This window comes from Ammospiza caudacuta, chromosome 1 (assembly GCF_027887145.1).
Source record: "Ammospiza caudacuta isolate bAmmCau1 chromosome 1, bAmmCau1.pri, whole genome shotgun sequence".
In the NCBI taxonomy this organism is placed as follows: Eukaryota; Metazoa; Chordata; class Aves; order Passeriformes; family Passerellidae; genus Ammospiza; species Ammospiza caudacuta.
The window spans coordinates 96626098-96653628 of NC_080593.1; the positions used below are offsets into that span (position 1 = coordinate 96626098).

At 37.4% G+C, this 27531-nt stretch overlaps 1 protein-coding gene across 1 annotated transcript in view; it reads right to left on the reverse strand.

The window, feature by feature from the left end:
• Nucleotides 1–27531, reverse strand: part of ZNF407 (zinc finger protein 407) — a 335549-nt gene that overhangs the window by 292206 nt on the left and 15812 nt on the right. Inside the window, exons 2-3 of the mRNA XM_058805216.1 lie at nucleotides 11500–16329; nucleotides 5489–5603 (exon numbers count right to left, since the gene is read on the reverse strand). Coding sequence (XP_058661199.1) covers nucleotides 5489–5603; nucleotides 11500–16285 — 4901 coding nt within the window. The 5' untranslated portion in view covers nucleotides 16286–16329. The remainder of the gene's footprint in view (nucleotides 1–5488; nucleotides 5604–11499; nucleotides 16330–27531) is intronic.

The window sequence follows — 27531 nt, forward strand, 5'->3', positions numbered from 1 at the left end:
TTCCACTTCAAGGAGTTTTCTTAAATAGTAAAAAGAGGGACTAGGTACCGAAGGTCAGGTTGGCAAATCTAACAAAATTATAAGACAGCTGAACAAAAAATGGCAAGATCACATAACACATATGTTACTTAATTTCATATATTTTTCTATCATTTTCTTGTTAATTTTTTTTAAACCATATGCAAGTTTGGAAAGCTGTTATGTAGGTTCACCTCATTTTTCTTTACTAAAGTAAATGTGGACACAAGTATATGATAGGACCAAATGGCAAAATGCAGATAGAGAAACTAAGAATAGCTGGATCTGGAACAGTCACTTCACATGCAATTATCTCTGATCTAAACAGCTGCACCAAACATATATTTTTTGTTTGGACACATCTGTAGACATGATGTGTATAATTAATTGTTCGTTCAAAAATGCAATTTCATGATGCATTTGATTATTTAGATATAAAAGTTTTAATTCTCAGAGCTGACTAAAAATAGTGATTTTAATTTATTCCTGCTGCCTACAATTACCCACAACCATGTATTTTTAAATATTTCCAGACTATAAAAATTACTAATTTTTGCCACTTGTGTTTATCTGCATTTAGACTTTGATTTGGATAAATTAAGCTCTCAAGTGTTCCTTGCTTTATGAAACTCTGCATGTTGTACACTTCAACACAAATAAATGACTTCTACCATTAGAGGTTTAAATAATGTAATGTATTTCATGCTCAGCCTGAAGCTGGATTCCAATGAAGTTGCTAATGCACGTAATGATTAAGTGTAACTCAAATACTAACTGTGTTGTTGAAAACATGACAGGCAATAATTTGGTCTATTATATTCTGCCATTTAATTCCCTAGTACAGACATTCTCTGACACGTTATGAAGCAATGATTTACAATTATTCAAGCTGCAAAGGTCAGAAAGTGACATTATAATCATCTACACAGAGATCCCTTCTAATGCACAAAAACTAGGTAATACCACACAAAAATAGTTTTACTAGAGTAGCAACTTTCTGTTTAAGATTTACCAAACTGCACAAGTATAAATAATTAATTTACATTACAGTACGTTAAGGCATCCTTGAAAAGATAATGTTTTTCCTGCTCCTACCAATAAATTTACGAATAAGTCTTTTTTGCTTGCTAAAGGCAATCTTAAGAGCAGCTTTTCACTAAAAGTAGCCTGTATTAATAGTAATCAGTTAAAAAAATCTGAAAATCTAGAAGATTTTTCAGAAACAACAAACAGGAGTGGAGCCTTTTTTTTTTTTTATGCAGCTGGTCAAAGCACATCCTTATCTATCAAGAACAAAGATCTATTAGTCACTATGCTCAATATAGGTGAGTAGCTTTGTTAGACATTCTCCAAGCAACCAGTGTCATTAAAATACTGAATGTTATACAAATCTCTGAATGACTCCTAATATTAACAACAGAAGCAGAAGTGAGGTTATTTCCATGCTTGGGAGATTATAACTGTCCCCAAATCTTATTTATTTGAGGCTTTAAGAAATAAGTGAATTTAGCAAAATATTTATCAGAACATCCTACGTTATCTCCAGAATTAATTGAGAAAAAGAGTTTCAAAGCAAATAGAGAATTAAGGAGCAGGAACTAAATACAGATTAATACCTCCAGCCAACAAAAGACCAAAACAAAGCAAAATACCCCAAACAAGCAAAACAACAAAAACAAACAACAAAAAACCAAAACACCACATCAAAAAACTTCAAAACATAACTACTCCAGCAAAATACAGGGGAAAAATCATCTTTTTGACCCCTCTCCAAATTTCTTTGTGTCTAAAAAGGCTTACTTTTGTTCTCAAAACACTTGACTACTATACATTAAAATACTATATGTGTAATAAACATAAAAAAGGCATTGCTAAAATTGGCCTTTCAAACTGTAGGAATGTAGCAAAAAATGTTTACGTGCACATTTTAAATATTGAACATTTTCCTAACAATCCAAACCTACCTTATACTCATCTTCTTCAATCGATTTTTAAGTGGTCATAAAGGAGAGAGAAAAAAAAAAGAAGGAAGCAGCCACTCTTACTTGAAACATGTAACTACATACCCCAAATTTCTGTTTCTAAAAGCAAAGGCAAGAAAAAGGCAAAGGAATAATAAACATATTTTTAAATCAAACATTGCCTATAAATTCTGTTCAAAATCTCAATTGAAGAACAATGCATTTTTCATATCCTACCTAAGGGATAAAATTTGAAAAGTGCATGATAAGCCTCTCACAGCATTTCAGCAGGCAAATGAAACAAAAATTTTAAATGCTGGGCAACCAAGATTTGTTCGCCTAACCTAGAATATCAGCCAATTTCAGAGTCAGACCTTCAAAAATGAGAGAAAGTCACACAGAAAATAGACATTTCCCCTGAAATAATGGGATATATTTTACAGCCATGGGTATGGAAAAGAAAACAATTAACACACATCTGCGATAAGGCAATGAGTAGCAGACGGTTTATTCCAAATGTTAAAACATTAGCGGTGTCCAACTTCTGTGTCACGTAGTTTCTGCTATGCAGCTGAAGAAAAACAAACCCTGAACTTCAATTAAAAAAAAATAAAACAACACAGCAAAATTACTGCCTTTTTCAACAACTAGCTGAATTATATATTGTGTACTTTCTAGCATGTAAATATGAGGATCATTTGGAAAATTGAGACGCAGCAAAACCTTCCTAAAACAACACCAAAAATACACTTTTTGCTTTTTTTTTCTTTTGCCTTTTTTTTAAGATCAAAATTTTGAAATAATTTGTCTTAAAAAAACGTGGTATTTTGAGACCACACCATGATGTTGCACTGACATTTCACCTTTAAAAAGTGCCCAAGCAGATTCAAAAGCTTTTGAAACACAATTTATCCTCACAACTAGCAGAGGGCTTATTACTGAGAATCTAAAAGTCAGAGGATAGAATATTAACTACTGTAGAAAAGAAAACATAGTGCAGGACCTTCTGTTTGTGACAAAATTACAGAGTTAATGTTCCTGAAAGATCACTTCACCTTTTAAAGCATGATTTTTAAAAAGGTAAAATTTATAGCAATTAAAGCTAATGAAGAAATGCAGCATGAGCTGCTTATGTTCAGGAACTAATAGGTCCACTGAGCATTTCTAAGATTATTTAGCCATCAATGATAATGAATTGACATTGTCAGTGGTGTTAATGTACCAATGCTCTATAGTGCCACTAATCCGATAGCCAATCCTAGCAATTTTATCCTTTTTTATGTTGCTACTTTATTTTTTTAACCAACAAGCTACCCAGTCCTTTCAATTAAAAGAGCACAAATACAGCACAGGTTATTAACACTTTTTTCTCCTCTTCCACACATAAGATGGTATATTCATTATATGGACTATGGCTCAAACTGCTCTGCTCATTCCTTCTTCACATCCCAATCAATTCTTCAGGACTGTTAGCTAGAGTGCAAAAATGGCTTTTCCAAATAAATCAGTGCTAGTATATGATTGTTAAAATACATTTTTGGTGCACATTAAGTGAAATGTGATGATTATTTAAACACGGATATAAATAAGATTTTTGCAAGCATGGGGTATTGTGGTGTATGTCTCTTACTGATTGTTTTGCCATATCTAAATAGCACAGCTCCATGTTGTTGATGCAAATTAACAATACACAAAAATGGAAAATAAGTACCTGCCTGGCTACCAGGTATGACATGTCAGCAACATAGAGAAAGCAATCAGCTTAGGAAAGTGACTACCATTTCAATCCAAAGTTTAAATCATTCATACATCTTTTGCTCTCTCTCTTCCATAACTATTGTGAATCCCAGCCGAGAGTTGTGCAATTTCTGAGACAGGTTCTGTCAGACATGTCAATCCTGAAGTGATAGAATGAGTTTTTGAAAAAATGAGGCACTATGCCAAATCTTAATAATTTTCATTCTATTCTTTTTTTGTAAAAGATACTGTATTTGCTGGTTTGATTTTTTTTTTACTTTTCCTCTCACTATGAAATATTTAAAAAAATATTATGATTTTTCAGTTTAAGTTAAAAGGCAATTGAACAAACAACCAATGTCAAGGACAACTTCTAAGGAAGAGAGTTTAGCCTTTGCCAAACACTTCTGTGGATCTGTAGTTTTTAACTATCTTCCATGCCAAATTCTTGGCAATTGATACAGCAGAGACAGCAAATAAGATTTTTAAACAATATAAAATACCCTACAACATTCATTTTAACTATGCTTCAAAATAAGGAGTAGCACAAGTTATCCTACTACTGATATATAGTGGACTTAAGAATTAGGCTCATACATTTTTATTTCTTATTTCAAGAGGTCAGCAATTAATTTTCGTAAGTGAGTAAACTCATCCAAAGCATCTCACAATGCCACATGCAAAATTATTAGAAAAACAGAGAGATGAATCAGTGAAAATCACTCGGCTGCATCTTCAGCTGAAGATTCACTTGTCCTCTAAAATGTGCAACTCACTTTGTCCTGCAGCAGATTGGTACACTAAGGCTGAAAAACCTCCTCCTGCTGAATATTATCCCCAACATCACACCACACCATGCATGTGTGCACAGCACCATCTAATTGAACCCGCGCTCTTCTACACATTAGCCATAAGACTGCTATAGCAGGTTACATAGGTTTGCGTAAAATGTTTTTATATGATGCATATATTAGTTAATTTCTTCAGCATAATAACATTAAAATATATTTTTAATCAGAACTAGGGTATTAAAATCCAACTTTGAATGTCCTATGATGTACCATATATGCCATGGCATTTTAAAACCTTTTAAACATTTCTGCTAAATTAATTAGTTTTGCATTAAGGAGTCTCAATGCCTCCTATTAAATGCAACACATTTGAAGGACAATTAAACATTATGAACGATCCTTCTAAGGAAGTAACGATTGTTAGAAGAAAAACAAGATTTTTTTGGGTAACAAACAGGAACACAAGAACACATAAAAGACTTCAATTTATTTTAAAAGTCTTATGCCTGCAATATTTTAGATCCGTTTGTTTGAAAAATCTGTCTTCTGTTTTGTTTTCATAAAGAATGAAAACCCTAATGGAGTCCCGAAATCTGTTAATGGTACTAAAATTATAACAGTATAGCAAAAGAAAAAACCCCACACAGTAAAGTCTATATTATATATTTTTTATGTCTTTAAATGGAATTTACAGTTCTCCCTGGCAATGTGAATGAACATCCTATAATTTAGTCAATTTACAGATTACAGGTTCAAATTGACCTTGTAGCCCATAAAATTGCTCATCTTCAGTGCAGGATTAGAAGTGGGAAAAGAATGTCATAACTGTATTTAAGGAATTTACCATAACAATGGAAAGGAGGATATGCATGCATAATTTTAGCCACTCTTGCTCACATCACAGTTTTCAATTCTGAAACAATGCATATTCTGTGCTCTTCTCCTGGTTAACCATGGTGGAGACTGTTTCAATTTACTCACCCACAGACATGACACTTGTATTCCCTCATCCCAAGGTGCCTCTTGACATGGTTTCTGGCATCTCCAAGCTGAGCTGTTGCAAAGTGGCATATCTTGCACTTGAATGGCTTTGATCCTAAGTAAAATTTAGCATAAGATATGAGTTGAATTAGAATAAAATATCACCCATGGTTAAAGAAATAAAAATTCCTGAGGAAAAATAACCTTTTGAAAACCTATCCCACATTTAACCTGTTTGAGACTTTTGCCTAATAAAAAAGTGTCTTGTACATAAATTTATAACTCCCAGGACACAGACAGTATATTCTATACATTACTCATTAAAGTTTCCTCAAGTTCAAGATCACAGAAAATACCCTCTTAACTTTAAATCTGGTCTTTTTCTTGTCATTAAAATCCACAAAATACATTAAAATGAGCAGAAAATACTCTAGGTAGATGAGGTTTCAAAAAGATGGCAAAAGTTGTTCTATGTCCTTCCCAATGGCCAGATGCTGAAACTCAGGTAATGGTCTTAAAGTGGACTGGTATCAGTTTAAACTGCAAAACATCCTCTTTTTTTTTTAGCAAATATTTTTAAAGTAAAATAATATTACAAGTCTTCCAACTTTGAATAGATTTCACATTAGCATTGGTATTTCAGATTTGTTCTGTCACACACAGCAAATGATTCATCACCTAGCTATTGTAATGGCATGCAATGTATGAATATACAGTGGATAAAATATTATGCCTTTATGACTGTTTTATGGTCAAGAATTTATGATTATTCTGCAAACCAGAAGTATTGACATTTTGGCTATTATTTATTTCAAGAACAAACTTTAATATTAAATGTCTGCTGCAGACCAAAGAACTCTGAAATTATTTCTCCAAGGAAAAAGTATCAACCTATTTCTTGTACCACATCAGTTCAGCAAAAAGTGAAATTATTTGTCTATCCATTTGTCTATCTTAATTAACAGTGATCATCTCTCAAGATGGAAAAACTGTCTTTTTTACTGCCGTAGTTAAATTTGGCACATGTCAGTCCCCAGGTTATTACGCAGCAACATCATTCTAGAAGCACCTTCCCATTTTCTGACCACTAAATCCTTAAATCAATAAATCAAAATCAGAGAATTGCAGTTAAAAGTAAGTACAATATGGTCAAAGAGTCTCCATATTATGTTTAGTATATGTTTTGTGAAGTACTTGTTCCAATACAGTTAAGCATAATATGAAATATGTGATCTTTAATAAATATACATAAAGAGCTCTGATAAGAAAAATGTTGCACTATATCATACTTGATCAATGAACCTTTTTACTTTGCCCTTGAAAATAGAACATCCTCCAAGAATCTACTGGTGAAATTGAGGATCTTAGTAAAAAAATTTAGAGTCTTAAATTTCAATTTAATTCTCAAAAGCTAACGAAAAATGAAGCATTTAATTTTAATCTTCTAACTGAAATAAAAAAGTCAACAGTACTAAGCACAGGCAGACAAGGTTGAATATTTCACAGTTCAATGACAATGAAGCCAGATCTCTTAATACTTCCATTTCTACTGTTGGAAGTAGATGTAAAATATATTTAGCACCTCAATGGTTATATCTAGTCAGCTTTATATGTTTAAATGTCAAAAGCAGGTTCAGACTGCAGCTCACAGCAATCACATTCTATCCATCACACTGAAAAAAACCCCAGTTTATTTAAATGATCCTGATAAAACTGAATTAATCATTAATTTGGTGACATTTCAAATCAACATTGCATTCTACAAAGAGACCAGGGCAAATAAAAAATAAAACCTTATCTTTGCATTAAAAGACCACTAAAAGTTGATGCTTTAACTTGTGATCTTTAGCTGGACAATTAACAACAACAAGGTCACAGGTGAAGATGATTTTTCTTTAAACCAAGTGGTGTTTATACTGATCTTTTTTCTCACAGAATTCTAATACCATGTGGATTCTATCCTATGTTCCCTTAGTTTCTCTCCTACTGATTAAATTGTAAATTCGTTCCTCATTCTGTTGCTGCAGGTGTCCCACAGGGCTTCCATACAAGACCTTTGCTGTTTTCCATTTACATGACTCCTTTGTGAAGAACTCGAGTTCAGACCAATCGTGACTACAGTGTGCTGACAATACAGAAATGTATTATTCTGTTGACTGCTCTCATCCAAAAATCACTGAGGCCTTGAGGGCTTTTGATTATTTTTTTCTCAGATCCAGAGCAGAATATCTGTTAACATCTCCATTTAAACTCCATGAAAATTCAAGTGCTGGCAGGCTCCAGTCGGTACTTATCACCTGAAACAAAAGCAGCGTATCTCCCTTTCAGGTTGCTGGTGCCAAATTTGTTCCAGTATGTTCTTGGATGGAACAACCCAAAATTTTATACTAAAAATAAAGACACTAGACTGTGGTTTAAATTAATGGTAAAAAAAAATTGTATTTGTCATAAAGCTGTCTGAAGCAATGTAAAACATTTAACCATTTCTTAGCCATATTTATCACCAACTTCAATGCTTCTCTTACGCTGTTTTAAACTGTGATACTACTGGATTCACATTCGGCTTTAAGTTCTCAGAAAAAAAAGAGGAAAATGTCACTGCTTTCACTATATCATCTTTCCAACCAAATTATTCAAAAAAATAGCCAAAAAAATCCAAAACATGCACCAAACTACTTTACCCACGAGTTATGGCATGGAAAACAAATGTACATTTTCTGATGGTAGCAGGAAACAATAAGGCTCTTAACAATTGGGGGAACACAAACCAACCAACAATATACAAAAACAAAACAGAACAATAACAACAAAACAAACAAAAACTAACACCACCACACCAAACTGAAAATAAGACTAAATTTAAGAGTTCAGGTCCGACAGACAAAAACCATTCTACTGTTTCATAAAAAAAGAACTGAGTCCATAATCCTTGCTTTACATTAGGACAATAAAGACCCAAAGCTTTAAGAAAAAATTCACTGTTGCAGCTTTAGGCCTGCCAAAGGCAACACGACCTGCATCTGCAGGCATTGCTGTGCTCTTAGCTCAGGCCCAATACAAAGGGAGCAGAACCACACGAAATGTCATCATCCCATTTCCTCCTAGGATTAGGACATGGGGAGTAATACAGCATATTTGCATTGTGCACAACTGCCACTAACTGAGAAATCTGATGAGAAAAGAAACATAGATGATGCAGTTGCAGGTGATTTTTCCTCAGATGTTGATTGTTAATTAAGTTTATGGGACCTGCATCAATTGCAAACTAAAAAGTCTTCCACCTCTACTACTCCTTTTATTTTTCTTTACACTTCCTCATTTTCACTTGTCAACATGTGATGGATTTACTTGCTAGGTCCTCTACAGCAATGCTTTCCTTTCATTTGCAATGTGAAAATCTCCTACATTATTAAATGGTATTTTGAAACAGTATTTTTCTATTAATGGAAATTATTAGTTGTATCTTTATGCAACTTTCCCTTCCCTTCCCTCCACCACCTCAAATCATCACTGATTGCTCAATTAAAAAAAAGGAAAGGAGTTGGTGATGGTTACACATACATACACATGTATATAAACCTATTTATGCACATCCAGATGCTAATGAAAGACTTTTTTAAAAGCATATAATCAGAATAATAAATGGGAAAATGTGTGGCTGTGCTTTTATGCACCTGTTGTTACCCTGGGATAGGTCAGAAACTAGAAATGGTGGACTTTGCCTCACCAATGTTACACACAGTTGGTGCAGCAGGTCATTACCTTCTGCCACTGCTGCCAATCACCTAAACATATTTGTTTGTTATTAAACTGCATCCACTGTGATACAGTTGGGAAGAAAAGGTTGTATAAGAAGAGAACCACAAACAGGAAAATACAGATTGGAAGAGAAAGCCTTCTTGCCATTAAGTATTAATAAAAGTCTCCACACTACTATTTATGTGAATAAGCAAAGCATAAGAAAACCATTTCATTTAAAGTTGCAATGAGAAAGAGGACAGATAAAACTCTGTTCTGTAACCCTTCTATACTTCTGCAACAAAAAATGACTTGCAAAATTAAATGTATTCTTTCACTTTGCTTTGCATATTTAGTGCTATCCAAAAGCACAGTAAAAATATACTCCATGATAAGACCTACACACAAGATGGTAAAAAGTACACTAACTTTTACTAAATGTTACAATCAATGATGTAACTTATGTAAGTAGGGTTGCTTTGTCATATATTGATAGTTACCTCACTTTCACATCCACATTAACTTGATTTTAAATGCAATTAATACATATAGTCAAGGAAGACTAATGGACTACATTCTGCACTTAACCTGGTGGACATTTTCAAATGGCACAAGTGACCAGTGCAAACCTATTTTGCATTGTAAACGACTAAATAAATCTTAATGGATTAAGAATGATCAGCTATCAACACACAAGGGAAATTAAGTGCTGAAATGCCTACATTGATTATTTTAAATTATTAGCCTTACTCTGTTCTTGAATTTGTATGCTTTTAGTGAGCTTTAACACATTTACAAGACTTATTGACTATAATTACAAGAGAATTCAAGTAATGGACACATCAATTATAAGCAACATGTCTTGACCAGACAGTTGCATAAAGAATTCTAAAGAGAGCTCCATTAGCATCCTCCCCCTTAGTTTTATTCAGTTTTATCTGCCGTAAGAGGGCATATTAAGGGCTTATACAGCTGTTCTGACCATGTGAACATGAGCATCCCTCTGAAGACTTAACACTGCATTCCAAGTTGGATATTAGCAGAAGCAATACAGATAACTACGCTATTGACAGGACAGAAGTAATGCTGAAAGTATTAAGTATGTGAGTTATTGGTATACATGAATGCAGCAGTTACAGTAAAATACTTTGAAAGGTTTGAAATACAATGTCTCTGTTCCCCAAGATTAATTTTTAGGATTTGTTGTCCAGTCACGCCCTTGCCTTTTCATAAAAAAAACTTACAAAACTATTTTAGGATTATGCCAGGAATTACCATTCTTTTATGCTTCTTTTTGTTACCTTTTTGTTCTCTTCCTTGTAACCATGCACTAAGTTTCAAATACTGCATGAATTTAAACTATAGCTTCCATAATAAGCCATTATTTAAAAGTACAGTAAAATAAACCTTACAGTTTTAATGAAAATATGTTCATTGAAATGTGAATTTATTATTCAAATCCACTCATAAATTCAACCATGGAGACACCACTTGTCTAAGCAGAGCTCAGTGATTTAGAAAAGCTGTCTATTTAAAATAAAGAATGTATGGCAGGTTTATAGAAACATCGCAGTGAATTTTTACATAAATTTAGAACTGCAGCTTATGCATTTTTCTACAGAAATGTTTTTAAATTTTCCACTTAAAATTAAACATAAAAATGAATTTAAAGTGTGATCAGCACAGAAACTAAATCAGATGCTACACCCCTGTGCAACACATCAGCACTGCATACCACCTTCCAAAAAGGCTGACCAATTCCAACCGCTATAACTTATTTCTACCAAAACCTCTTGTTGTTTCTTATTGGTATTTATTTAGGAGTGATGTAATATCAAATATCTATTCTGAAGTAATATGTAATGCTGAAATGCTGAAAGTATCACTTGATTGAAATGAAATAAACTATTTGGATACTAAACAATTGCACAGAAGAGAAAGTTAGAAAGAACAGCTAACTAATCTCTCAAACCACCACTGCTTCATTATATAAGAACCAATGAATGGTTACAATTTAGATTAAAAGGAAGAAAATCTCTCTATATGAAACAAAAAGCAGAAGGGTGGCTGTACTTGAAATGTTCTTACATTTTCTGCCCTTTGATCACTGTATTTTCATACCCTTTTAGATAACTTTGAATTTCATCAGGGGCTTATCAGGCGATAAAAATGCCAGTTCCTAAGAAATATAAAAGGGCTTAACAAGCAGAAAAAGACCAATGGTATAATTCACTGTTTGAAAGAGACCAATTGCAATGACAGTGTTTCCATACCTGTGTGGGTACGGATGTGAGCTAGGAAGGCCATGGAATTGCTACTTCTACACATCTTCCCACAATACTTGCAGACATTGCCTTGGTTCTCTTCCCTCTCCCTGTTTATCTGCTCAGTGTCTTCAACAATGTATTTATTGACTTCCCGCAGCAGCTCTTCATGTTGCTCTTTGATGTGGAGAAACAAGCTTTGCTCGGAATCGAATGGCTCCGTGCACTTCAAACACTTAAAGGTTGCGCCTCCTTCAGGCAGCTCCTCCACGCTCGCCTGCTCATTTCGCATGTGCCCAGCACTGGCCAAGTGCTGGTGAAGGTTGCTTTCTGTGTAAAATGATTTTCCACAGAGTAAGCAATGAAAATGCTTTTCTTTTGAAGGATGTTTCATGGCTATGTGAACATTTAGTCCGCTCAAACCATCTGCTAGAAAACCACAGTCATCGCAGCGAATACGTGTCGATTCCCCAAGGGAAATTCCTTCTGACTTCTTCTTTTTCCCACCACTTGTTGAAGTGTCTGCTGTCACTGTGAGCTCACTAGCTTTCACTGCCCCTGACATCTGTCCTTCTGCAGAATGGTCAGTGGCCTCCCCATCTTGATGACTTTTTAACCTCACTATAGAAGAATCAAACTTGCCAGCATTTTGCGTTGCCTTTCCTTTATCATCAGCACTGATAACTGTTCCTAAAGCCTCATTACTACTTTCTTGCGTGCCCTCAGCTGTTGAGCCATCTGCCTCCCAAACATTGTTATTTATAGTTACTTCAGCTTCACGTTGTGCTTCCATAAGGGCTTCTTCCTCCTCCCCAGTAGGATCCTCTCTGAAACTTCTGTCACCATCTAAACTATGTCTATTTTGTACTGCTTCTCCAGTGTTTCCAGTAAAATTTGATTGCTCTACTGCACTACTTGTTTCTGGAAGACTTAGCATAAGTGGGATATTTTTCTTCAGTGATTTTTTTGTGAGACTGTCTTTGTCTCTACATTCTGCTTCTGGGTTTTCACTACTTTCTTCCAAGCTCTCCACACCTTTTTCTGAGTTGCAGTTTGTGTGGCTTGATCTATTTTGATTTTCTGCAGTGCAATAATCATCTGAGTTGAGCAGCTCCTGACCATGCTTACTCTTCTGCACTTCACAAGTACCTGTTTCTTTAACTGATACTTCCTTGACAAGTTCAACAACTTTATCTTTCTGAGGAGTTTGCTGGAATCCTTCACAATAAGGGTTTTCTCCTCCATTTGCAGACTCCTTATCAAGTTCATGTCCTACTGCATCTTGGGAATTGACATCTTTAGAAATTCCTGAAGATGTATTTTTATTTAAGGCAGTACACTCAGTAAAGCTTTTATTCATATGATCACCTTCTGATGCATCACTGGCACACTTTGTTTCATCTAAATTAAATTTTGATTCTCCTGCACTGTGGTGGTGCTCCTCTTGAGGCAAAGCAGCGCCTTCATTAGTGGTATTTGCTGCATTTGCTTCCTCCCCAGAAGAAGAACAAACATAAGATTCTCTTCTAATTTTGTGTTTCTCTGTTGCTGCATGCCTTATCATCTCTCTGCGAGTAACAGCATAGTAGTCACAAGCCATGCAGTAGAATTCAAATTGTTTTGTATGTTTTCGCTTCACGTGCAGCTCTAAAGAAGCAGCAGAATGAGCAATGAAGCTGCAGTGTACACACTTGTTGTCGTTTGCACCCATGGCTCTCCTCTGGAAGCTTGGGTCACAGTCTTGAGCAACCCTTGCTGGTTCCAGCAACACATGTTGGTTTATATTCAATGGATTCCTTCCAGGCTGAATATCTGGCAGCTTACTGGCACTTGTGGCTTTTAACTCAACATCTCCTCGCTCAACTTCCTGATTGTCTAAGACAGAATTTTCCAAATCTGACTGGCCACCATCCTCAACATGTTCAGGCAAGGCAGTCATGGAGCTGTTAATCTTCTTGCTCATGGATTCAAAATTACCTCCTTCAGGGCTAACAATGATCTCAGAGTTCTGTTTTCCACATCCTTCTATTTCAACACGGCTTTTGTGTTTTTTGGTTGCACAGTGACGTTCCATATCTCCTTTGGTGACAGTGTAGTAATTGCAAACCTTACACAAATAGCTGTACTGATGACTGTGCTTTCGCCTGATGTGAACAGTCAAATTCGTAACACTGGAGGCCAAAAGGCCACAATGGGTACATGTCCTAGAAATAGTACCTTTAGGCTTCCCTCCTCGGGATGCATCAGCTAAAACCAATTCATTTTCACCAATTCTTTGCTCAAGTAGAACAAATTCCTTATTTCTCGATAAGTCTTCCACAGAAGAGGATGAAACATCTGTAATTTCTTTATCCAACTCTGTACTTCCACTCCCAGCAATGGAAGTATCCACCACTGATTTAATACCGCCAACACCAACGCAAACCTTTACAATACATTCTTCAAAACGTAGTCCAATGTTGTTTTTCCTGGCATTTTCAAGATGCTTGCTTCTTTTGATATGTTTCTCCATTCCTTCCTTACTCAGTGAGTAGAGATTACATGCTTTGCAAAGGAAGTGATACTCTTGTGCATGTCGGAGTTTTATGTGCCTTGTAAGAACTGTGGAAGATCTCGTCTTATAAAAACACTTTTTACATTGAAATTGGGTTTTATTCAGAACAGAATGCTTTAGTTCATTTCTATGATTTATGAAGGAAGAGTCTGGAATTTTTGCTTGCATTGACACTTCCATTTCCTTTGCAAGTCTTTGGCTATTGTTCGATACTGAGTCATTGTAAGGTACCACTTGCAAGGTATGATCACTGTTACTCAATGGAGTAGCTTGCTGAAATAATGAACCACCGTGTTTCTCATTTTTTTGATGATTTATCAGCTCTTCTTCCAATTGAAAAAAAAGAACGCAAGCTGGACAACTGTGGGACATTTTGTGCACTTCACTCATGTGGCTTTGAAGGCTGTCCACATTCAAGCTGGTAAATGAACAGAGCTGACAATTAAAGCTACAACCACCCATCTGGTGTTTACTCTCCTGACAGTGTTGCTTCACATCTTCCCTGACTCCAGAGGAATAGCTACACATCTGACTATGAAACTGGATCCTTTTTGTATGAAGCTCTGCAATATGAGTTTCCAAACTTTCTCGGTCATGAAAAACATGACCACAATCCAGGCAAGTGTGAAGAGCACCATCATCAGCAATAAGTTTAACTTCAGAATCTTTAGCACCTGCAGTGCTAGAAGAAGGGGTATTTGGCTTACATTCAGTAAGATCTTGTATTTCTGCAGCAGTATTGCAATTACTTTCAGCATCTGTTTCTAATTCTGTATGAGACACAGGGCTTGATTCACCATGTTTAAGCTGTGTGCTGGAGATAGGCTTTTCATGTGCTCTCCGAGTTTCAGATTTGGGTCTCTTACTATTCCCCAACAATCTGTATCTTCTTCTAACCTGCCTTTTTAATCTAGATGACCTACTCTGTCCAAATGAAGACCTTAACAAGAAAACATTTCTTTTGTGTTTCAGTTGATCAAATCTCCTTGTCCTGTGTAAACTGTTAAGTAGCTTTTTGGTAGTTGGAAGCGATTCTGTTTTCTGCAAAATATTTTCTGATGGTCCCGGTATTCCTAGTTTTTCAGTTTGAACTTTATCATTTCCTTCTGTACCAGAAGAAAGAGATGTTTCTTCTGTCATAGTATCTGTTTTTTCAGTGGGAGTATTTGAAGATGGTATCATTTCAACAAGTTCGCTGCCATCATTTTGTTTAGATAAGCTTACTTTTGAGCCTTTCAGTGCACTGCAAATACTTAATTCTTTTGCATCAACAGTTCTTGCCCTTAATTTATTGGTCCCAGGTTTTGCCCTGACATTCCTCTCTTTGGTTGCAGTAGATTGTTGGTTTTTAAAGGATTTTTTTGTCAATATCTGTACAAATCCTCCCCGTGCAGCAAGATTTTGGCGTCGAAGGTGAGTCTTGCCAAGGAAATGAGAATTTAGGAGACTCTCTTCAGCACTCTGAAAACCACAAAGATCACAAGAAAATATCTTGGATTTCTCACGATCTCGCTTAACATGCATATGTGACGTTGAACTACACTCACCTATGCAACCACAGTGAGGATGTGTTTGCTCTTTAGATGGTTTAGAGAGGCTTCCTTGTTTATGTTTTTCCTTATCAGAGCAGGAAGGTAAACACTGATCACTCATTTGGGCTTTAGGGTGCTTGTCTATGTTTCCACCTGTACAGACAACACTGGTTCCTTCTGAAGAATATAATTTATCAGAAACAGCAGCTGACACGTCTTGTGAATGTTTATTTTCCTTTTGAATTTTCAATATGGCATCATCAGCAGCACATCTGAAATCATATCGTAGGCACAGGATATCTGTATTAAATATGTCACTATCAGGACCACTGGTGACTCCTTCCTCTTTTACAGTTCCAGGTATTGTACCACATGATTCTCCAGCTAAAACTTTTTGCAATTTCCTTCCAGTATCTTTCATGTCTTCTGAAGAACTCAGCTTTCTTTTCCTGGAGACATTTTCAGGTTTCTCTGCTTCAACAACATCCAGACTGGTTGATTCTGAAAGTGCTGTTTTGTTTGTGCCATTCTCTTTTTCTTTCTTTTCAAGGTCCCTGAACACTTCATCTGATGTAAGCCTTGTTTCCTGTTGAGATGAAGAGTCACATCCAGCATTTTCTTCTGAAGTATTTCTTGGGGATTCTTCTGTCAACTCAACTTGTAAATTCTCATCAACATCATCCCTCTTCTTATTTTCCTCCCCATCCATTCTTAACAGTGATATTACCAATTAAAGATCATTTGGTTTAGCACCTACAAAACAAAAGAGTTACTGTTAGTCTTTTATGCAAACTTAAAGGTTAAAATAATCAAATTTTAAAAACCCCACGCAATATAGAAAATTTAAATCATGGCAGGAAGAAAGACACAATGAAAGATATGAGACAACGGTTTCACCATGGTATCTACAGCACCTTCTAGTTACAGAGCTTTCACTGTAATGACCACCATGTGAGCAAACACTTAGATCCCATAGTTTTTATGTAATCGAGTAATCTTCTACATGCTTTAGACTTGGGCAGACAAACATGACCTTTGTTTCTGGAAGTATATTTGGGACAGAAAATACTAATGGCTTTCAGGGAACTGGTCATAGAATATTTTACTTTTCCTGAACTAGAAAATCAGCTTCCCAAATTTAAACGTTCCCAGGTGAAATAATCATGACAGCAACAACAAGCAAAACAAAGCCAGCATAAATGTTAAATATTTTAAGTATGCAGCTTGCTTTTCTTCCTCTGCTTAGATTACCTGCTAAAGAGAAAGAGGAAAAACACAAATAGAACCATGTTCTAAAAGAATATGCTGCAAGTATAGCTTCCCATCATTCCTTAAATATCCTCTAAAACATTGTTTCCTAATTGGGGAGGAGGGAGGAGAAACAGAAAGTCATGAAATAAAAATGCAGAGAAGGGCAGCCCCTTTGAGATCCAGCACAAACTTTAACCATTCAAATCCAGTTACCAGAAGCTTTTGATCAACTGCCCAGTGTGACCCTTTTGCTCCCAAGAAGATGCCGCCACTAGAAAACTGATGCTACCAACACAGTTTATAAGAGGGATGGGGATGGGAAATCAAATCTTGACATTTATTACCTTTTCATTTTGATATGAAGCAACTGAGAATTGAAAATGCATTTCATTTTAACAGATGATTAAATACTAAATGTTTATCTATGTGCTTTACACTATGATTTAAACATCAATTTGCTGCAGATCCAAGTATTCATTTTTTTGTTCAGTTACCCATTGAATGAGGCCATGACCACAATTGTAAGTACTTCCTGACAAGATTAAGTAATTGCAATGTTAATACAGATAACGTAGGGTACAAAAAGCTATTCAAGTACATGGTAAAAAAATAATTATGCTTAAATTTGAGAACAAAGTAGGAAAGTATTAAACTCAGAAAATAAATTCAAATCAGTTGGACTTATTACCCATGGAAGTAAAAAAATGTTTTCTTCTTAAGAATAATTTGTGGAAAGCCCCTAGGGAATTGAGCGCACATTAGTCTCATACATTGAACAGTTTTTCAACTGTAGGTCTTTCGTTGAGCTGAAGCACTGACCAAACCTATACCAAGCTAGTTATACCTAAATAACAAGAGAATAACCACTTCTAGATCACAACAGCCCTTTGGAGGATCATAGTATTGTCCCCTAAATATGGCTTTCTGATTCTTATGCACTACTGTTTTTGTTTCTTCACAAAACCATGATGGAAACTTATCACAATTTGTCAGAAGGAAAACAGGGCTATATTCTCAGCTGGTATAAGTCAGCACACTGTTAGTATGTTCAAAAACACTACAGCAATTAATAGCAGGGCCAGATGAAACCTTTCAAGTGCAAGCTTACCCAGAAAAGGTTACAAGCATAGGTTATATCTGTTTGGGATACAGAAGAAAAATATCAAATTAAAATTATGTGGTTTAACTGCAGTACAGCTTTATTTATATAATGCAAAATATCAAGTTACTTCAGTGACAAGTGTCACAAGCCCATCCTTAAACAAGTGACCGTGGGTCCTTTGCCTTCCTGCACCTCCACAGCCGGTTCCCAGCCCACCACCAATTGTGGGAAGAGCACCAATTGTGGGAATGGCCTGGGGAAGAGCAGCAGTTTCTCCTTTGCTGTACAAAACCATTTGCAATCTCAAACCAATTCTCCATCTTCTTTATAGGACACTTCCTCTCAAACCATTAGATTTACCAGAAAACTTCTCCAGCAGTGAGCTAATACTGGCATTGAACATTTCCACTGTCAAAAGTTGTACTGGGATAATTAGAATTTTCTCCATCAACAAAAGGGTTGCCTTTTCTGGCACTCCCCCAGAAATTCAGCTCACCTCCACTGGCCACTCGCTCACCTAAAAGAGATGTTTGATAATCTGCACACAGTCTCTACAGTTTTATTCTCATTTCTCAGCATTTGCTCAGTAACTCTCCAACAGAACTTTATCCTGCTCTGTGCCCAGATTGCAATCCCAGTTCTGGTGTCCAACCTTCTCTCCCACTCAACTGCACCAGTTATGGTTTTTTCTAGTACTTAGGAAAAAAAATGTGTTTCCTTTATTTTATCTTAGTAAGCTGTTTGTAGTAAGAACTACAAACTAGCTGTTAGAAAAGTGAAAAATACAAAACATAAACCTCATGGGTGCTACCAATAACCTCAGTATGAAATTAAAATAATCACATGTGTAATACAAATATGCTAAGATGCCTTACACCCCAGACTTCTTGCCTAACTCCTTATCTCTGCCGTCATTTCATGACAAACTTCTAGCATGCAGAGTGGGACTGCACTCTGTTTGTTCCAGTTAGAGGCAGTTCTAATGAGGTCAACAGCCTCACATCTACCCCCACAACCAGTAACCATTATCAAGGCAATTTCTCTCCAGCTGCACAGCAGGCCACCTGTGGCAAGGTATGGTAATGATACACATTTACCAACTTCATCACTACCACACATCAAAGTTTCCATGAAAATAGTCTACCCCTGCACACCCTTCCCAAAGTTACATTTGCCTCCATTCCACTCCCATATAATCTGTTATATATAAATATCACTACATGGGAGTCTGCACCTGCATGAAACCAAAATCCAGAAAGTATTCCCTATAAAAGAAAACAACTATGAGGCAGTTGCTGCTGTTTCTCTAAAATATTAATTAATCTAAGGAATTAAATAGCCTCCAATTTCTTTTAGGTCGCTCTTAAAGCTGCCTGTAGGACAAGAGTGCATCTTCTGATAGGCACTTAATGGCTCCTATCACTACTTTTTGCTGGTACCATGACCAGCAATTTGTTGAGTTCTGCTCAGTTCTCCACATCGCACACAAGATCTGGAGCACTGGACCAAGTCTCTGTTCCTTCCTGCTACAGCCTTGCTCAGATCACACTGCCATGCCTCTAACACAATTTCAGTAGCACACAGCTCAGCTCCCTGATGGCAGACTAGTGCCCCACACCCAAATGCAGCTGTGGGCTCCTTCCTGCATGGATATATTGCAGGAATGGCTGTCACTCCTCTGGCATTCAGCACACCACTAGCTGCCTCTAGACAAAAAGAGCCTGTAGCACTTCCTCGGCTGTAAGCTTCTCCCCCAAAAGCTCTCTCCCAGACTTGTCACCAGGTACTAGGACAATGGTGAAGCACAAGCTGATCATAAAGTGAGTGATGCTAATCCTCTGTCGACCTAAACCAATTCACTTCTGCTCTCAACAAAGCCACCACACTAATTAAGGGCTATCCTGCATTTGGTATGTAATATAGAAGAATCAGTGCATTGGAGAAGGCATCAACAGCACTCCAAGTCTGGACAGTCCCAGTGACCGCACAAAGTCAAATGGGTTTCTTTTTGGAAAATTAATCTTGGATCAAACATTAGTCTGGCACAGGGATCATCATCACAAGCAAATTAGCATCTGGAATTTTATTAACCTAATCAAAGAACACCCTCTACATGTAACAAGTAACCCTCTGAAGCCATGGCACCCTAAGCATATGCTTAAATCTAACTCCTACTTGTTAGTGTGATTGAGTAAGCCTTTTGATAGCAATGTAATGCTGCCAAACTCGTACAGCAGTATGAATGGGGAAGATCAGCTCTTGAACCACCTTATTCATGGACCAACAAGACTAAAATCAATGCAAGATGTAAACATTCTTGTGTTTCCTGCTACCTTCATCTTTTAAAGCATCATCTGGAAACATTTTTACAAATAACAAGGGCTTGAAGTGCAACAATACACAACCACTTAAAGTGTTCCATAAATAAACCAAAATGTACTTATATAGGCTCCAGGACTGTGCCAATGGTAATGCCAGGCACAGCACAGCAGAAACCTGCAGCACAGGATCAATCCCAAGCTAAGCAGACAGCAGTCAAATCCTTGTATTTCCAGAGTTTAAAAGCTGGTTCTGTCAAACAGTGCTCTCTTAACATCATATTCGATGTTCAAAATGAAGCTGTTCTAACTCAAAAGTGGGTTGACTTTTTGTAACATAAATCTTTTGTTAATGTTCATATAAATCAAGTATAGCTGAACAGATCCTTAAAGGATATGACCAAAAATTAATTTGCCACATTAGCTTCAGGTTAACAAATTCTTCTGCTTGGAGACAGTCATACATTACCTAATGCATTGTAAGGTTCTTTGCAGCACCGTGCTGTCCCTGAGTTTTGGAAAGAAACTTATTGTGGCCTCAAAATTTTTGCTCAGAAAAAGCTGAGCTCAGTAATTCTTTTGTAAATAGGTGCTCAAACATAGTGCTTTTCTTCAATAATTCTCTAAATATCTGAAAGAAGTGAAACATGTTTTTAAGATCTTCAAAAGCAGCATGTTTGTTACATATGTTACATCTGCACAGCCCAACTATCCAAATCCTTACAGAACGTATAAGACACGCATTTTTAAATTGCAAGTGTATAACACATAGTACTTTGGCTATATCACATAAACCAATATAGCTAAAGATTCTCCCCTTTCATCTACTGGGATTTCCAAATCATTAGAATCATGAAGTTTTTGTTTTGAGATTTAAACTAATTTAAAAGACATCCCGCAATCACAATTCAGCACCATCTCACTATCTGTAAAGTAGAAAATTCGTACAAAAAAAAGATAAAAATAGCACTTCTTGAGCAGCCACCACCATTTTTTACCTGATAACAACTCACTTTCGTATTCTTCGTACAAAGCTTTTTTGTATATTGACCTAGTGTCTGCTACAGTTCTATACACGAGCATAAGTCATTTGTGGACAGAAGCTGTTTTCTTTGATGAAAACAGAGAACATTGGATTTGAGAGTTCTAATTTTTTACCACTGGTCCAAACAACCGTATATAATGTCTTACTATGCCAAAAGGTGGAGACAGTGCAGTTCACTTTCCAGTGTAAGATCTGCACTTCTCTAATCCTCAGATGAAATTTAAAAAGTAGTAATCTTAAATTAATTTCAAAAGGACAATTAATTTAGCAATGATTGATAAACCTCTAGTAAATGTCAAAATTCCTTAACTTGATGGTCAATACAATTTTATTTACTTCTCTTTTTGATCACATGCCAAGAGCAGGCATTGGGATGTGTACAGAAGAACACACAAAAAAAGTTTATTTACAAGTACTAACTTTACTCTTTTTTTTATGCTAATCCTGGCATTAGAATTTCCAGAGCACTTCTCAGTCACACTGCTATTGTCTCCAAGTATTCAATGTCCAATCTGCAGCGTTTGTAAAGGATGTGACATATGGAAAACAGAGTTTCATTTTCTTTCCAGTAAAAATTCCCCTTTTCAGACAATTAATACTTTCAATGAAATCATGGATGCAATGAAGCAAAATCATTTTAATGAGCTCCTTAAAAAGCCTGCACAAAACTGCATGTTAACAACTCATCTCAACATATGACCTTTGTGTCAAACAAGCATCTTCTCAGGGGCACAACATCCTTCCTAAATCAAATCATATGTCTGTCTTATGGCCTTACAAAGTTACCTCACTTCCTTCAGAAAGACTAATCCAAGTTAACAGTCTCCTCAATAATGGAATATAGGAGATAATATGAAATGGAACAAAGATCACCTTTCTTTTGAGGAAAATGTTGTGATATCCATTACAAACATTTGCTTTCCTTTGCAGCTCAAAAATGCTGGACTTCAAGCTTTGCATTATGAGCCCGTTCTTCACATAAAGCCACCACTTTCCTAGGACATCAAAATCTCCACAGGAGACTTCCAAATAAGCTGCAGACATCCAAGACTAAAGATTTTGAAATTTCCACACAGATCTATCCAGAATAGTTCAAGTGACAAAAAAAAAGCCCCCTGATAGTCATCCCCTGTATACCACTGAAAATGGGGAGTTAGCTGCACCCATTAATTTCATTTTCTCACTGCCACCAGAAAAAATTGTAACGGCATCTGTGAGAGTCTGTCTGAATTTTCCCTCATCTGCCTCACGATCGTCCTGGGGAGACCACTGAAGAGAAGACCCCCCCCGTCTATATCTGGCTCTGAAAGAGAAAAGTCATACGCCACGGGCCCTGAGACCTGAAAGCTCAGTGTTGAGCTACTGTTTACACAAGTGTGTTTGCTGTATGCTAAGAAGAGGGCACCATGCCCCATTTGCAACAATAGCAGCTCTGGAAGCTGTCCCACCTCTCGGCCTGGCTGGACTTCTCCTGAGTTTCAGGTGGTCTCCCACAGAAGACCCTTGCCTGTTTTACAACCACCGTGACAGACAGACTGAAATGTAAGAAGCTTCTCCACCAAGGACTGAGACATGAAACTCCTAACAGGCCCCTCTGCTCCTTCCAAGGACTGGAACTGAAACCCCCAGCCCGGGGGAGGTGTGTGGGGAGGCAAGCTGACCGAAGCGAGATGTTTGCCTGCAGATTGTGACCACTGGACCGAGAATACAATGGCTCTCGCTTACTGCTAAGAACATAGACTACCTGTTACATCTATCAAGCTCACTTACTGCTGAGAACACACACTACCTGTTACATCTGTTCCCTATTGTATCTGTTTCCCCCCCCTCGCAATTTTCAGTAATAAAAACCTCTGAGTTAGCTAGAGCCTTTGAGATCTCCCCAGCGCAGCAGGCGGACCCTCGGCTGGACTGCACCAAAGGACTTCGTCTCTGCGTTGGTAGCTATATCCCCTCTCTCTCTCTCTCTCTCTCTCTCTCTCTCTCTCTTTTTCTCTCCCTTAATCCCTCTATCGCATTTTTGCTGTAGTTATTTAAATAAAACTGCATTTGTTTTGATTATCACTGCAACCCCCCTTGTACCGTGTTGGTGTTTTGCACTCTGAGATCATTCCTACGAACCATCAGGTCATCTGTCCACTAGGACAGACCCTGACAGCATCACAGGAAATGCACCTGCAATATGACCCACATCCTGCTTGTTTCTGCTTCCAAACCACCCAGAGTCCTTCCAGGTGAGCAGAAACTGGCAACACAAAGGCTCCCTAGTTCGTCATCCACTCAGTTCAAAAAGAGCCAAATGCTGCTAAATGCAGCAGGTACCACTATTTAGATCAGCTTTGCAGAGGAAGTCAAAAAAGACACACACAGATATACACTTTTCATTTTAAGTGCAGTCAGAATCAATAGGAATGTACGTGCAAGACAGAGTATAAGAGGAAATGCACTAGTATCTCCTAAAAATCATTATATAACCTCCAGATTTTCAATTTTTGAAAATTTAAGAAGGTCTATTTTGTATTTTAAAATCAAAGAATTCTGTTTACAGAGCAATCCATATGTGTAACAATACCAATAAGAACATTCAATAGAAACTTCTGAGGATCTAAGAAAGACTGCATTCATACAGCACTGTGATATTGATGGATGAAACGCACTTTTTAAGTATTCGCAAAACACTTCATTTTAGAGAGTTTATCAGATCCAGGAAAGAAAATTCCAGGAAAGAAATACCATTTTCCACATACACTAGTAAGTTCTGTGGGAATTTTCTAAATTACATGCTTTCGTGAAAGATACAATTCTCACCAAGTGCACCAATTAAAAGTAGACAGAAACAAAAAGTAAAATGCAATTTGCATTTTGTACTGTTGGCTGTAGTACCCTCTTAAGTACAGTGGACCACACTGGAATTTATCAGAGAAGTACACAGGCACTATCACTGACACCTGACAAAAATGTTGGAAGTCTTAAATGTTTCCTGAACTTTGGCAGCCAAAGATAAAAGCAAGTTGTAATGGCTTCTACTTGTAAATTGGCTCTTGTAAATTTTACCCTAGAAACATGGTCCTAAGAAGCCCTATTTTCTCCTTTAAAAACATAAGGAATATGAATTCCCTAGAAGACTACTCTGGTGTTTAATATTTGTGAAGACTTACTAAATTTTCATCAACCTTTGCTCAAAATTAAATCCAAAAGACAAAAAACGATGGCTTTGTTGGCCTCTTGCTTAAAACTGCCATTTCATACAGAAAGCAACAAGAGGCCTCTACCATCACAGCCTGGAACATATTGTTGTCTACTTCTACTGTATTTATCACCAGTTAAATTATCAAGAGAAGAATGCATGCAGTAATCAGTGTATTTATGGCCATGCTTCTCACTCTTGTGCTCACCCTGTTTTCCTTATCTGCTGCCTCTTCAAGAAGCTCAGCTGAAAAGAGCTGCACGAATTTTTGGCTAAACAGGTAACATAAAGACTTTGGATCTTTTGTGCGATAGGTTAACAAAGTTTCCAGAAAATACAACGTGTACATTTGCTTCTAAAGAAAAGGGGACGTTAATAAAAATAAAAGCATTCTGATGACCCCTGGTGGCCACTACATACAAGGAAGTAATAGCATTCCATCTGAGAAAAGCAGACCAAACAGAAAAGTCTTACATGTTCTATTGGTAGGCATATCTAAAGAAATGACAGCTGATATTATTCAATAAGAATATTTATTAGAATGTACATATTTATATGTCTATATCAAATTACTGTATTACGGTAGACACACAGATAATCAAAAATTTAACTATTAGAAACAAATCCTCTTTTTCTCTTCAATGAAAAAGAAGTGAGCACACTGGAAGTATTTCAGCTCAGTCCTACAAGACATACAAAATGGACCTTTTTTCAGTTTTGATTTTCCATCTGGGTTGTTCACATAAAACACAGGGTGTTGGGGAGAAGCACAGTGGAAGCAGGGGGCTGTCTCACACCGGGGTGCACTCAGAAGGGCTCTGTGTAATAGATGATGTCCCAAATGCCTCCAGCACAGGCAGTTCTCCAGCACACTTTAGGAAAGCAAACAAATCAGCCTCTCCTTCTTTATATTTATATCTTTATACTGGACTTCTACAAAAAGAAAATTAATATCCATCATTAGGAATCAGTATAAAAAGGTGATAGTTGTACACAGACCTCAGCTATGGAGAGGGTAAATCCTTAACATGCAGAGGAAAAGCTGCATGGCAAATCACACCTTTTCTCCTTAATGCTTTCTGTAAAACATGCAAACAATCACAACAGTGCTGCCATGTCCTCTGCAGCACAGAGAGGGATTTTTCCCTCAATAACTTAGATGATCATGACTGTGACTTCAACCATGCATAGCTGTGCAAAGCTTGGCTTTCTCCAGAAGTAACTTACTTGCGTTCAGCTGAACAAACCCATGCTTCAGCTACAGTCACTGCAGAACCTTTAATGCTCCATAGTTCTGTACTCAGAACAGTTGAGGGGTTCCAACTGACCTTTATTCTAATTTCCATCTGTGACACATCTGTCTGTGTCAAGAGACAAACCAATATAAGACAGCAATGGGAGGCATACCAGTGTGACCACGGCGATGTGAGTCCAAGCACTGGCAATATGGGATGATACAAAAATTATTCATGACTTCTGTGGTGCCTGTGATGGCAGTCAAGGGATACTACTATGGCATAGCATGGAGCCTTTTCCTTTCCCCATCCTCAAGCCCTTCACTAGAAGAACTAAGCCATATGGCTACAAAAACCTCCTGCACTTCAGCTGAGGACCAAAAAGAGGATGAAGGCCAAGCAGGCTCTCCCACTTCTCCCAGGCAAAACACACTCTTGGTGGGCAGGTGGAGAGTGAAGATGAATGAGGGAGAAGGCATGGTTACCCCAGAGAGAGAGGCCAGAGGATGCCAGAGCACCTTCTACCTGCTATTGCAGCCCATATGATGAAACCACATCTTCCCAGAATGAGTCCTAGGCAGATAGAACTGAAGGAGGGAAGGGACTGATGACAAGGAACAGCCTCTTATTGATACCACCATTACTTACAAAATAAAACCCCCATTTACTAGTCCAAAGCATTCACACTTACTGATAGTTTGGTAACAAATACCATGAAGGTTTCAAAGCTGCTGCTTGTTAACAGTATCCACTTCCCTCCATGTCTATTTGTTTCAACTTAACAAATTTGGTGCTTGCCTAAATCAGTCCCTGAAACTCAGCTCTCTTCCAGAACCAGCAATATGCCTAAGCATCACTGTGCACAGTGATAGCACAATTTGTGTGAGGCACACGTGTTCAACTACATTTCCAAACGAGGAATCACCTGACAACATTTTCATCTCTCCTGCAGGAGTGGTGCAATGGGGTATAGCAACAGGGAACAGTTGCACTGGGGACTACTTCCCTAATATCTACAAAAATTACGAAGCTTCATTCTCCTCTAAGAGCTGCACCTTGCTAACTGGGTATCTTAAGTGTACGAAATCCTTTTCCTATTTTGAAGCACACTGTTTAACAGCTACACAAAACTGCAACTCATTTCCTTCTGCTGTTGGTTTATCAAATCAAACTCCCATCTCCAGCCAGCACCACAATATCAAACATGGGAGATATCAGCAATGGAGCCCAAGGTGTGCAGAGTCTCTCCCTCCCACCAGAGCCCAGCAGCCACACAGAGCCACTGCTAACCCCACTATCATCCTGCGTGATCAGGGTGGCACCACAGCCCTCCTCTTCCACAGACTAGGAAGATGTGCCTGGTCAACCTGGGGGCCCCAGGCATGGCCTTCTGCTCCCCAAGGCATTCCTGGGCAGGGAGTGCAGATGCGGCTGGACCCTGCCCAGACACAGCTCCTGGGCATCACAGGAGGGCACAGAAGGACCCTGCAGTGCTTGGCTGGGCAAGGGGACCTTGGGAGTTGGGGCAGAACTGCAACTTGGTTGCAGAGACTCTGTCTTCCCTCAATACATCATCACCCTTTCTCTCAGGGATGCTTTAGGAGAGTGTTATTACTAAAAATGTTACTAATTCCCTGAAAAACACCAAGTTGAAATCAATCCCACAAACTTTCCCAAGATCAATAGGTTTTAATGAACAAAGAAAACATACACAGTAGCAACCGAGGGCAAGTACCAGGAGACCAAGCTAGAGTAATAAATTGCACCTGCTCCAACACTTTCCTGGCAGGAAAAAATTGACATATCACTAAGCAGGC